Source organism: Panthera uncia, chromosome A2 (genome assembly GCF_023721935.1).
Source record: "Panthera uncia isolate 11264 chromosome A2, Puncia_PCG_1.0, whole genome shotgun sequence".
NCBI classification, from domain to species: domain Eukaryota; kingdom Metazoa; phylum Chordata; class Mammalia; order Carnivora; family Felidae; genus Panthera; species Panthera uncia.
Window position 1 is genome coordinate 41,761,345 of NC_064816.1, and position 14,902 is coordinate 41,776,246.

Consider the following 14,902-nt stretch of genomic DNA (forward strand, 5'->3'; position numbering starts at 1 on the left):
TATAAGTGGTTTTTATTTATTTTTATTTCTTTTAGAGAGAGAAAGAGCACACACAAGGTGGGGTGAGTGGCAGAGGGAGAGAGAGAGAGAATTCCAAGCAGGCTCTGCACTTGGTACAGAGCCCCCTGTGGGACTCAATCCTGTTACCCTGGGATCACGACCTACGCTGAAATGCTCAACTGACTGAGCCATCCAGGCACCCCAATTATGTATTTAAAAAAAAACATTTATAGATTAGATTTACTCATCTATTTTTTCCCAGCAAATGTTTGTTGACTGTCCTTTATTATCAGACACTGGGCATATTAAAGAACACTGGAAATAAGTGAAAAATGAACGTTTCATTGTCTCATAGTTTGTAAATCCAAGAGCTAGATTCAAACACAGGCTTATGTGAATTCAAAGCTCAAATATTTTTCTTTCAACTGTGTAACCACTCTTTCTTTTTAAAGAAAATGAATACTTTCCTTTTGCCCATGGGTTTGTTTCTCTCTCCTGGGCCACACACAGTCTTTTATAACCAGACTTCAGCAGAGACCTGCCATCATTTCTGCCATACTCCACTGGTTGCCCAGACACATCCTAGTATAGTGCAGTAGGAAGGGACTAGACAAGGCAGTGAATACCACCAGTCGGTTCTTACGGACCATTTTGAAGTTTGGCTACTATATCATTTTTTAGAATAAATCCTAGCCTCATCTTTATGATCCAATAAAATTTGTATCCTTGTTTCAATTCCTAGAGAAAATATTGTAGACTCTATGCATGGTGTATGCTGTTCACTCACTCACTTTAGAGTTATAACTCTTTCTTAATTCATTAAACATGCATTTGTTGAACACTTGCTTTTTGTGAGCACTGACCTAGTTACTGTGGGGAAAACAAGGTCCCTCTTTTCCTGAAGCTCGTTGTCTATTTAGGAAATATTGAAATAAATTTAACTAATAATAATTTCTGACAGTGATTAGACCTTTGGGGGGATAATAGAGGGTGATAGGAAGCTGAAACTTCAGATTGGTTGGCCAAGGGAGACTTCCATAAAAAGGTAGCCTGCAGGCTGAGATTTGAATGTCAAGAAGAATCCAGCTTTCTGGGGATCTGGAAAGAAGTTTTTAAGCAGAAGAAATGATAAGGCCAAAGGCTCTAAAGGGGAGGAAATTCAGTGTGTTCTGAGAAACAGGAAAATAAAATATTCATTGTGTCTGGAATTTTCTGAACAACAAGTAAAAAGGGGTAATAGAATTGATATCATGTGGACCCCTGAATAGCTTTAGTAAGCTTTTTAAGGTTATTGTTATTTCTCTGAGCTCATTCATCATTAATCAAACATTTACTGAGTATCTCCTGTGTGCCAGCACTGTGCCATGTACTGGGAAAGCAAAGACCAGCCCATCTACTCATTTTGTAAAAGGAAGTCCTACAAATCATTGCGCAGGAATAGAGTCATTTTAAAATCAATTTCATGAATACATGCACTCATGAGTAAACTCTACATTGATGAGATTTTTATGGTAAATTATAATTAATGCAATCGATTTACCTTTTTGTTAATGTATTAAATCCACCCATATCTTTTGCGTACCTGTCTATGAGACGCAGGCTGTGTGTCCTGGTGGTACAAGTCTGAGACTGAATGTCCCAGTTTTACCTTTGACAGAAATGAGTCCTGTAGCTCAGACCGACTGCATTTATAGGAAACTCCTTTCAGTTTGCACTCTCTGCTCTTAAAATCTATATAAAATCTACTCGCTGCTCTCCAGGAGGATCAGTGTCCACATTCCTGCATATCCCAGCGAACAGAACTTCCTTCCAGCCCTTCTAACTCCAACACCACCTCTGCTGAAGTCCTCTTCCCTGCTCAACTCTTAGAGGTTTTTTCCTCTTTCTTGATCTTAGTTTTGATCTAAAAGTGAAACTCTTCTTAATTCTGCCCCAAGGAGTGCACTCGCTAAAATAAAAATTCATTCACATAGTCTGTCTTTTGCATCCGAACATGTGTGGAAGTTTGAGGGAGGAAAGACCCAAGAATCGTCTTTTATTGAGTAGTCTTTTTCTGAAAGTCCTCTAGCACTCTGGAAGTTGATTTTACTTTTGTTTCTGTCCCCATCACCTCATCCCTGCTCATTGCCAACACAGACCACTTTGGTCCCTTCACATGTATCCTGTCTGGGGTTCCACCATGTCCTCTGGATCCACCATTTTCCTAAATCAGATTCCCAAATTTCAGGCATCTCTAACATCACTTTTGTGGGGTGTGAAATATCCGTGTACCACCTATACTATTATTTGGTTTTTTTTCCATCAAATTGCTTTGATTTTTAGTGCGTAAATATGTTAGAAAGTACACATTTATTACCACTGTATCTAGAAAATTAATGTAATTCATCATAGATAGATGGGAAATCTAAAAATCCCTGTGTAGCTATTAAAATTTAAAAACATTTATTTCCATAACACTTAAGTGCCTTGCCATACAACCAATTATACCTACCACACACAACGGTAATCTCTCTTGTTTACCTCTCAAGGTTACTATAAATATTAAAAAAGATGACAGAAGTGAAAGTGCTTTGGAAAGTAATGGGATTTTAATTTAAAATGGGCTCTCATGCTCTCTCTCTCTTTTTCTCCTTCTCTGTTTCTGTGTCTGTCTCCTTTTGTGTCTGTCTCTGTGTGTGTGTCCCTCTCTCTCTTTGTCTCTAAATGACAATGCATGCAAAATCCTTATCACTGGGACCTTAATTACCCTGAGGGCTGAGCAGGAGGAACCTGCAAAGGAAATGCAGATTGCATATGTGACTCCAAAGACCTTGCTCAGAGTAAAACAATTTGATGGAAAAATAACAGTATTTAGCAACAACCCTGAAGTCAGTCTCCCTAATTCCAGTACTGCAGGTTCCTGCAAATTGAAGTCAGTAGGATAGAAGCTCTATCTTATGTCTGTGGGGGGTCTTTGAAGAAGTGCCTTCATTCCACACTAAATATATAAACAGGACTAGTAACACATTTAGCCAGGGGCTCTGCCCTATTACCTGGGAAACCCTGCCTTTTATTTTCTACATAGGTTGCAAATTTTGAAACTGAACTTTCTGACTAAAACATCACAAGGAACAAATGGGCTTGTTATGGGCTGTGTCTGAAAAGAACCACATATTTCGTGCCATGGCTCCCATTAACTGTTGTCAAGGGGCCTGGAGACTTGTTCCCTGGAAATCACTCCCTTTTCTCTAATGACCAGCACAGAAGTGGCAGCAGAGGAAGCTATGAGTAGGATTGTTCCTGAAAGGACACAAGTTCCCCTCATTTGCCACCAGAACTTACACCTCCAGCCCTCTTTGCTGATGACCTGGCACAGAAGCTAAGAACTGAACCTGTGGCAAAACTCCCTCAGACATCACGGTGGCCAGTGGTCAGTTTGGCTTTTTTGCTACTATGTTTGAAGTCTTAAGAACCCAGGCTAAGACTTTCCTCCCAAGAGGCAGGACAGATTGTGCTCACTTGCTTTTGGAAAAAAAAAAAAAAATTCTGCTTTTCATTCCTCTTTTCCCCTTCCTCTCTTTCCCTCCTCCCCTGTGGAGTACTCAGAGTAATGTTCTGAATAGCTGAAAGTGTTTCTGGAGTTAGAGTTAGGGAGGAGTACATATCTAGCCCCTGTCTCGCTGGTCTTGGGCAAGTTACTTAATCTTTTGAACTGTGGTATGCTTATTTACAAAATGGGAGTCATAGTACCTACATCTCAGGGCCGCCGTGAAAATTAAACCTTATGATGTTTCTAAAGCTCCTGGAACTGGGAGAGGTCTCAGTAAAGAAGAGAATTCTCTTTCCCCTATGCTAGAAAGCCCCTTCCACTGCAATTTTCCGGAGCGCTTAGCTGTTCAATTCAAATGTTTAACCAAGATCTAATAAAGACCGACTATCTTTGGATTAGTGAGTTTGATGCCCACAGTACACTAGGTTTTCTCTCGGCCAGTCAGGACTCAGCAAAATCCTCCCGTCTTCATTTTGGTAGAAAGACATACCTTACTGACACACACCACTGAGTCCCCATCTTCCACACGCACTGTTGCCTCCTTTATTCATCTGAGGACTTGACCTGTTCTAGAAACTCCCCTTTGTGCACTCAAGAATTATGTGTATCATTCATAAATTCTAGCAAACACAAACAGCCCAAAGAAATCTCTTTAGAGATTACTGGCTGAAAAGGTGCTAGCATTGTCCTCCCCAAAGAACAAAAGGTGGGAAAATGAAGATATGCCAAAAGGCACAGCCCATGACCTGGGAGAAGCAGGGTGGTCTAGGATTTTTCTGGCTCCCGAAACACCAAGCCAAGAAGTGATTTCTGCCTCCCACTGAGCTGCCTTGCTTTCTGAGCAGAGAGGTTCAATGGCCCTCCATCTAACAAGTCCTGTCAAGTTGGCAAAACATGGTCTGTAATGAAATACAACGTGATGTGGCAATACTTGGAATAAAATTCACATACTTTTGACTTAAGGCATTTTTTTTAAATTTATTTATTCACTGAGCATTTGAGCTGGGCACTGGATGGACAGAAAAGGAATTTTCAGGCTCTGTCTTTAAGAAAACATGATTTGTTAAATCATCAGATACTGAAATGAAAAATGGAAATGAAACCCATTTAAAAATTCAAAATGTCCAACTTTTGGTGATGTGCAAGTATATCATCAATGCTATAATTAAATCCACAACATCATTTATTTTGCGCTTAATACCTTTTAAGCATTTTAAAGACATTACATCATTTTTCCTGTGTGACACATGCTATTATTAGGTTCATTGTAAAACTAGAAAAAACTAGGGCCACCTGGATCGCTTAGTTGGTTAGGTATCTGACTCCTGATTTCAGCTCAGGTCATGATCTTGAGGTTCATAAATGGAGCCCCGCATCAAGTTTCATGCTGTCAGTGCAGAGCCTGCTCGGGATTCTCTCTCTCCCTCTTTCTCTCTGTCCCTCCCCTGCTAACATGCACATACTCTCTCTCTCAAAATAAATAAATATATATTCAAAAATGCATATAAAACTGAGATATAAACAGACTAATTAATATGCCCTAAATCAAAGCAAATATGTGCTGAAGTGACCATTTGAACCCAGAGTCTTACCTGAAACCTGTGCTCTCGATCATTTCATTTCTTCAGTGATAACCTTGTACAGAATTCATTAGTGGCTTGTTTAATCTTTGCATGCCTACTTAGATTGCTTCTTTTCTTTCCAGAAACACTGAAGATCTCCACGGCAGTGTAGATCTGACATCTCAGTTAAGTAATCTGACATCTCAGTCTATCTTATGCTATCAAAGTTGCATCGCTCCATCATTCCCCTCTGCTTCTCTTTCATCCAGCTAGTTATAACTGTAGGGAATATGAAAGCTTAATAAGAGGCAATTTGGGAACAGGCCATATCTAGTATGTGTGTGTGTGTGTGTGTGTGTGTGTGTGTGTGTGTGTGTATTTTTTGGTTGTAGATGTCACTGCTATCCCAGCATTAGTCAGACAAATGAGTTCTTTATAGAAAATCAAATTCAGTCTTACATGTACATTTTAATAGACCAAATGAGTATTTCATAGTTGCTCACAATGTTCCATATAATAAATACTTTTCTCTCCAAAAACCTAGATGTTCAGCTGATAGAAAAGAATATATCAGCCCCTCCTCACTATTATCCTATATGTTTTTTTTTCTCTTAAGCACCATAAGGAAATGATTCTCAGTGAATTCATTATTCCCAGGAAACCAAGAAACAACTTCTCCACTTATTTATGAAGTTTTATAAAAATCTTTTTACATAAAAAAAAAAGAGGGGAGGAATTTTAACTCAGATTATAAATGAATTTGACACCAGAAGCTCTTAAAATACCTCCTTACTTCATGCTTAGATATTAGCATTCCCAATTTATGTTCAATATTGAGACTCAGCTATTGCCTCTTTTACAGGATTTGACAATAGCATTGTGCTTTATTAGGTTATGTCATGTTATGTTAGTGAGTTATGCTAGGAAAAACAATAATATCATGAACACTGTAGCTGAGCATGTAGCATCCTGAACTTGATGGTAGAAAATGAAAATGGTCTAAGTAAAGGTATTTTTGTATGCAACTTAATAAAGGCCTGGGAAAATTACTTACAGAACCAAGATCTTCAGCTTACTCCAAACCACCAATAAAAATAAGTAAATAAAAGGAAAGAGTAACATGAACAATTTGATATTCTCGTGAGTGGCCCTCTTCAAAGGGGAAAACCGATGAGGAGATGTGAATTCAGAATAACCTTACTATAATGTCTTGATATTCTTCAAGAGTACTTGGATTTCAAAAGTTACGAATATCATATCTAGGAGTTCCATGAGACTAATACAGAACTAGAAAATTATTCTTGGTATCTCTCACCATTTCCCTTTTGCTGGGCAGGGTATCAGTGGTTTCTCACCCAGCAAAATGTTTTTGCCATAGGCCAAAACAGAGCACATACCTCCAAGGTGGAGACTGTTCAGGAAGGTGAGCAGGCACTCTTCAGTGCTACTGACTCCGGTGCAAACCTTCTGTGCTAAAACTAATGCAGGATTTGCAAAGGGGGAGTAGTATTCTACTGGTGCAAAAACAAAGAGCAGTAAAAGAAACCTTGGAGTTTAAAAATCAGATTCAGTGTCCTCAAAGTAGCAGATAATTAGCATTGTTTTTGAAATGCAGAGAGAGAAAATGAGCCCTGTCTCTGGTTTGGGGGCAGATCATAAGGTCTGTGTAATGGGGAAGCTCTACTGAGAGAGGCAGTACAGTCTGGCAGTTAAGCAAATGCCCCCTAGAGTCATGGTATTTGGAATTTAATTTTACTTCCTTTACTTATAAGCTGTGTGAACTAGGGCAGATCTTTCCGTTTCAGAGTGTGGTAGTGGGAGCTGGAGGGTGGTGAACTTTGTAGAAGAGAGGGGGAGGGTTTTAATTTCTCTCTGTTCCTGAAAGAGGACTGGAGTGGGAAGTTTATAGAAGAAAAAGAGCAGACGTGAACAACAGAAAGAAGAAGTATAGATTTTTAAGAACTAAATATCGAACATTGGTTGGATTCATCTCACTAAATCCATAAGATTGATACAGGCACAAATACTGCAGTGGTGGTGCTTCCTATTGGGAGGGGCTGGAGCTGAGTATCTCTCTATGTTGGCCAAGCTAAGCTGTTGAGGTCTTTGTTTGCAGGGATGTGAGGGTGGAGATATATGAAGAAACACACCTGGAGAGGACACAACGAGGGTTCTGAAAAGTGAGGATATTGGGAATCAAACAATTTCTAAACTTGAAAAGGTAGTACTTCCTCCCCCAATCCAGGAATTTGCAGATTCTTTGGAAAGGCACTAACCTTTTGTGTTGTTTGTTTGAACGGAGTGGTAGTTATGCCCTATTTTATATCTTGTAAGTGGCAGGAAGACCCCAGTGAGCATTTGGAAGCAGAATAGCATCATGATTGAGAGTGTGAGCTCTGGAACCAGACTACCTCCTTTTCAGTTTGGTCTTGACATCTAGAAACTGTGGTCTTTGCTCTGTTGCTGATCCTTTATGACCCTCACTTTCCTTCTTTGTTAAGTGAATGTGGTAGCAGTACCTGTGTCCCAGGGTCACCGTGAGAATTCAATGAAACTAACTTCACGGAGTGTCTGGCATGTAGTAGTTATTCTTGACATATGCAAGAAAGAAAAAAATATTTAAAATATTAAAATAATGTGTGGCAAGTGGATAAAGATCCAGTTGATATTATTATTCAGCTTTTGAACAACTCAGCTGTAGTATGTCCTGCTTGAAGCATGCATGTTTTCCTGGTGAATATCTGTCCCAATCCCTGACTTTGTGGGTGTTGTCCTCCTGCTCTGGGTAAATGAACCCTGGGCACCCATAGCCTTCCTCCAAGCTTATGAGAGTTGGCAGACCGCTGGCCTCCTTCTGTGTCAGGGGCTGACGTTGCCAAGCACATCCTCTGATAGTGATCCTCATGCCTTGGCAGCAAATAATACAGTTTTCTCACTTTAATTAGGCTGAGATTCATTCCTACACATGGCAGCTGCAAAGATGTATTGTCCTTACAATTAGATGCTGCAATACTTAGCATTGCTTGGACTTAATTTTAAGTACATTTTGGTGGCCCCTGTCCCTCCTCTGTACCTTGGTTGCTCCAGGAGAGAGCATATGGCCCTATAATTCTTTAAAGCTCATTTTATGGGCCATTCTCAGGCACTTCCTGCTGGCCTTTGGAACAGAGCCTTGTTTGTGACTGCATTTTTGCTTATGCTCCTGCCAAATGCTTCCTCCAAAACCAGCAATAAAACCACAGGATCCGATAAGCCATGGTCATCAGAATGGCTTAATGAGAGCAACCTCAACAATCGAGGTCTTTAACAACAACCGTCACTGCAGGACTTACACCTTGAGCACAAGGACAGCCTGGGCAGGTCACCTTTGTGGTTTATGGGAATTTCTCCAAATAATACAGAATTTGAGACCATCTCAGGGAACGATCTCACACTAAGCTATTTTCTCTTAAGCAAAAATGGATAGGACAAAAATAGAAACTGGTGATTCTTTCCGGCCTCTCCATATATAAGAATAAATCTAGTCTTTAAAGGAGTTACAGAGCAAAGAAAATTTCATTGAATGCTCCAATGGCTACCTAATTCAGTCAGCCTTTGACTCAAAATAATCTGAAATATATCATGCCTCAGGCTAGCAAAAAGGCTACACGTTGGATACTTAAAACAGATCTTTATCAGAGGTGCCTGGGTGGTTCAGTCCATGAAGAGTGTGACTCTTGGTTTCAGCTCTGGTCATGATCTCATGGTTGTGAGATCAAGCTCTGCGCTGAGCGTGAAGCCTGCTTAAGAGTCTCTCTCTCCATCTCCCTCTGCCCCTCTCCAACTCACCTGTGAGCACACAAGCACATGCTCTCTCTCTCTAAAAACAAAAACAAAAACAAAAACAAAAACAAAAACAAAAACAGATCTTCATCAAAGTATATTCACATAAGATGGCACCTAGTTTAAATAAGGCAAAATTATATTTTATCTATCATTTATGTGCTGTTAAACAGTTTTAAAATCTGAATTATTAATTAAAACCTGTGAACTAGTATCATTTTGGAATGACTATGTTTTGATAGCTAACAGGACTTGTTTGACTTTTGACAGATGTTGATTTCCTTTCATGTCAACTATTAGACACCCCATTGTAATCATAAAAGGCATGAAGAAATTATGTTACAAGCAAATCCTATATAAGTGGAAATGAACACAGAATATATTAAAATAACAGCCATCTTATCAACAATGTGTTATAATGGCTTCTGATTAACACTGAGAACATGATTGATGTTACTGGGGGTATGGCACACTAACAATGTGACATTGAGAAAATTCAATCCAAAGCTTGTTAATTTCACAGAATCATTCAAATTCTCATTACTCCTTCATGACAGTTTTTGTTTTTGTGTCCATTAAAAAATAATGACAATTTAATGGGACCTTTCAGTAATGATAGTAGGAAACACATTTTTTTCAAATGCTCATCTGTTGTTACAACAAGAAATAGAAACAGTGGATACAATATATTGATTTTTGGTTTAAAAAAGAGTTTGTTAACTTGATTCTTATTGAGTCACTTTTAAAATTATGCAAACGCAAGTCATAAAGAACTTCCAAGTCAAAGCAGTAGTTCACATCAATGTTACCAACATATGTAGGTTGATTTAGCTTTTTCAAGGCCAAAGGAAAAAAAAAAGCACATATTTGATTAAAAATCCTCTCTAAGAAACAAACAAGGCATGCCAGGTCTTGAATTAGTGTAAAGCGAATGGCTGCTAATCAAGAGCAGGTGGGGGAAGAAAAGGGGGTAGAGCTGGGGATAAGTAGAATTTATATTGGCCAAATATTTGTATTATTAAAAGTCAAGTGTACATAAGAATTACTAAATTTATATATCAGACCTCTTACTTTTCATGGATACAGAGCAAATGTATGAAAAAGAATCTTTGGGAAATAACTGAACAGCAAGGATGCTTCAAATTGAAACATTCACCTACAAAAAATTTTATTGGAACCAAAATATGCTATTTGACTTGTGTTTGCAAATTCATTCATCTTTACTTTGTATCAGGAAGATGAAAATATAGTGTCATGACTTGATCAGTTGGTATGTCATAATCACAATAATTACCACATATTGATTATTTCCTCTATAACACACTGTAGTTTAGATACTTTAAATTGATTATTTTATTTAATCCCTACCGCAACCCTGATTTATGTTTATGTATTGCATTTTTTCCCTTCCTCAATGATTTATCCAACACTGTCCCATCCATTTCACTGAGAAATTTGAAACCACCATGAAAAATGTTCTCATCTAACCAGCAAATAAGCCTACTGTCTATCTTCTATCAGTAATTAATATCTTTTTTTTTTTCTTGATACCCCTTTCTTAAAAAGGTCAGTGCTTCCACAGGAGCTCTGCTTACCACTTTTCTGACTTTTCAAGAACTTCACCCTAATCTGTGTCTTAGAATCAGCAATCTCTTTATCTAATTGTTTATATCAATATAGCACCCCTGCCCTCCAAACTCCTCCCTGTTCTCGAAATCTTACCTCTCATTCATAGCCAACTCTAAAGAGTTTACACACCTGTGATCCCCATATTCTTATCTACTACCTACTATTCACCCCTCAATCCACTTTAGCCTCTTCTCCATCATTTCACTTACATTTCTCCTGTCAGGATTATGTATGACCTTCATGTTGCCTAATACATTTTTCTGTCCGCATCTTATTCCATGTCTTAGATGCCGCTTTCTACCTATTTTCCCTTTTTCTGTCTTCCTCTCTCCTTCCCTCTTTCCCTCCCCTTCCTTCCTTCTTTCCTTTCTCTATAGTTCTCTACTCTACCTGTAAATATTGGAGATTTTTAGAGTTTGATTCTAGATGACTATCTACCAAATTGTTCTTGCCAAAAATTTGAGAGTCATCCCATGGGGATTACGTGCATTCCTATGGCTTTAAATGCTATATATATGCTGTTAAATTACATTCTCATAAATCTGGACCTTGCCTCACCTGTGAATTCAGGGCTCATATGTCTTATAGCTTACATGACATTGTCATTTAGATAACTTATGGATAAGACACACACAATAATCAAAATAGAAGTCTTCAATCTCGCTAAATCACACCACAAATTAATTTCAATTATACTACAGTGAAGTTGTTAAGCAAAAAAGGCACACACAATTTATAATCTTTATATTTTTAAAGATAAAGAGAGCTGTAGGTAAAGATCTAATAATCTCCACTTCCATATCTTTCACTCACTCCCTTGAGATAACCAAGGTGAATAATAAAAATATATATATTCTATAATTTTCTCTATACCAATTAAAAGAGATGCTCATATTTAGGTTTTTACTTCATTCTTTCACAGTGGGATAGGTCATAGCAATATTTAGCACTTTTTTAACTTAATAGTCTAACTCACTTTCCAAGAACTTTCCACATGAGTCCTTTATATTTAATAAATTCTTTCTAATCATGGGTGGCATTCCATTCTATGACCTTGTGGATGTTTTTCAACTTTTGCACTGATTTATTATTCAGTTGTTTCTTGGTGTTCCCTTTTTACTTTTAATATAATTCCATTATAATATAATAGCCCCAAATGTCCTGATTACTGCAGTTTCTCATTGACCCCTGCCTACTATGTGCCCATGAATAGTGCTTTCTTTCAATATTATGAAAGTTCCCTGCTGTTATCTACATCTAGATTTTTAAACATGTTTTTCTTTCTGCAAGGAATATTTTCCCTTCTCCATATCACCATTGCATGGCTGTCTCTCATCCATGACATCTGTATCCTGTTCTTTTCACTTACAAGATAGGTCAGTTAGATAAAAAGTTAAGCTGCTGGGGTGCCTGGGTGGCTCTGTCGGTTAAGCGTCCAACTTCTGCTCAGGTCATGATCTCATGATCCATGAGTTTGAGCCCTGCATCGGGCTCTGTGCTGACAGCTCAGAGCCTGGAACCTGCTTAGGATTCTGATCTGCCTCTCTCTCTGCCCCTCCCCTGTTGGAGTTCTGTCTCTCTCTCTCCATCTCAAAAATAAACATTAAAAATTTAAAAAAAGAAAAGAAAAACAAGGTTAAACTGCTATAATACAGAGACCTCAAAATAAATGCTTCAAACAATATAGGAGTTTATTTATCTTTACTATGATGATCCAGAGTGGATGTTCCAGATCAGCTGTGGTTGTACTCCATGCAATCACTCAAGTACCCGGGTTAATGGTTGCTCTTTCAACTTCACCAGGATCTTTCCTGTCATTGGCAATCTAGATGCTGAAGGTATGGGTGGAGAACATACAACTGTGGACATTTCCTTTCACACATAATAGGTAGAAGTTTCACTCGTTTCTCCTTACCGTATGAAGCGCGAAGATGTCTGCGAAACGTAGCCTCTGGTTGGAAAAGTGTATTTGATCTACAAATCTATTATTATGGAAGAAGGGAGCATATATCATTTTTGTAGACAACCAGCAGCCTCCACACTATAATAACTATCACAATTTGTAAATTATACATTTGTTGCTTTGTTTTTTAACGTGTGTTCTAGTTTTCCTCTTAGATAACAAGCACAATAAGGGCAATGTACATGCCTGATTCATTTACCAATACATGTTCTCTCCTTAATACGCTTCCTGCATTTGAGTAGGGATTCAATACAAATTTGTTAAAAGACTAAATGAATGTATAAAAGAATTTTACAGGTGAAAAAACCTAAGGTTCAGAGAAGTTCAACGATTTACTCATTCCTGGATGCTGAATGACCATTTTCCAGGAATGTTGAAAGATTTGTACCTCCTGTGGATGGCTTAACAAGATAACTAGTTAGCTTTCTTCTAACAGTGAATTTATATGATTGTTTTATGGTGTAGGATATTACAACACTCCAAACAAGATCATGATGCTACTTTTTGAAGGAGTAGAACAAGAAAATGAGAAAATATGCCTTCTTTCTCATTGGTTCAGTCACATTCAACTCTTTCCCTCACTCTATTCCATCCTAAGTTCTCACAGACTTCATGTGCACATCAAATACCAACCATTAATCTAAGATGATAGAAGATTACAGCAAACTTGCTGCATATACATACCTTCTTTTTTTTTTTTTAAATCACACCTTCCCTGGGCAAAGAAAGTAAATATGTGCTGGATTTTAAAGATTTTCTGCTGGGCTACAGGCTGCCTGGGAGAATAAAAGTAAACAGATAGTAGGTATTGTTAATAAATGTTTTCATCACATACTCTGATTATATGAAAAAGGAAGAAGAGAAGAAAGAAGAAAAAAGAAGGAAAAAAAGAGATTTTTAGAGATAAAAATCAGTGTAGATAAATTGATCATCAACTAAATCTTCTGGTCAGCCAAGTATGGGTGTCCATTACTGTTAAGAATAAAAATAAGTTTGAGATTCTTCTTTAATGTGTTTGTTACTGCAAGATGATTCTAAAGCTGTTTTGTTTGTTTTCCAAGATATTGAAGACTTTGAAACCAAAACAAGAAGCACAGTGTCCGTCCGAGAAGGTCAAGGTGTGGTGCTTCTCTGTGGCCCACCACCACACTTTGGAGGTATGGTGGGGGGCACTTTGGGTCACACCATTAATGTGGTCTCTTGATGAGTAAAGAAGGCACATCTTGAAGTCAAAGATAGCTCTTCATCAAATCAAAAGGAACTTCAAGTCCCTTCAAGTTCATCCTATCGCATCTGAACAGTTCCATTGTAAATCATTTTTAAAAGAATTTTTTTCATGCAGTCACTCGAGTGAAAATGAGTACCTGAGTACCAAGTAAAAATGACCCCTGATGCAATCTGATGCTTGTCACCCTGAATGACAGGAGACAATTTGTTTAACCTCCTTTGGCTCAGTTTCCTCTCCTGTAGAATTGAGACACAAACTGATAATCTGTATTACAGTGCTGTTGTGAATGTTGAGTAAACTAATGAATGCAAATTGATGAGTGTAATGGCTAGTACTTATTCAGAAAAGAAAGCTGAGATTGTTATTTCATTGTTACTATGGACATCCATGGAAAAGCAAATTCCAACATTCCTCTTGGGAACCTCACCTTAACTATTGTAAGAGGAGAGTTACCACATTAATTACAAGCAAATTTTGGATGGCATCAAATCAGAGTATCTCCTAGCAATGGTGAAAACATGTACTCGACACCAATCTCTAGTTTGTAAGAATCTAGACTGATCCATGAATTAACCTGTTTGTTGCCAAGGACCTAAACCATCTACTCATTCGCACCCCCTCAGGGTTGCATTTGGTCAAATGATTTGGTAAAATATGGTAGATTCTTAACCAACAGTGAATCTGGAATAAGCAGCATCAAAATATCCATGGAGTCATTTGATTTGGTTCAATTCAGCATCATACTGACTATATTATAGTTAGCTTAATAATAATAGCAAATACTTATACAGCATAGATCTAAGTACTTTACATGTATTAACTTTTAAAATTCTCATAGCAGCTTCATGAAAGAAATACTATGATTGTTTCACAAATGAGAACAATAAGGTAGAGAGAGGTTAAGTAACTAGTCTATGGTAACATAGCTGATAGGTCCTGGAGCCGAGCTCCAAATCCAGCCAGAGTGGCTCCTAGAGCAGCCCTTTTATAGTTTAGTCCCACTCTGGAATGGGAGAATTTTGAAAGTAGATATAACAAATATTTAAAAATAAAATGAAAGCTATTTTACCCCTAATATTAAACAAAATATTATTTATGATCTTTTAAAACCTGAAAACATTTTTCCATTTGTTTCATTTTTACAGTTACATGAAATGCTGATGCAAAAA

The 14,902-nt window shown here is 37.8% G+C and overlaps 1 protein-coding gene across 1 annotated transcript in view; it reads left to right on the forward strand.

The window, feature by feature from the left end:
* Nucleotides 1–14,902, forward strand: part of CNTN6 (contactin 6) — a 226,497-nt gene that overhangs the window by 92,320 nt on the left and 119,275 nt on the right. The window contains exon 4 of the mRNA XM_049640894.1: nucleotides 13,567–13,662. Coding sequence (XP_049496851.1) covers nucleotides 13,567–13,662 — 96 coding nt within the window. The remainder of the gene's footprint in view (nucleotides 1–13,566; nucleotides 13,663–14,902) is intronic.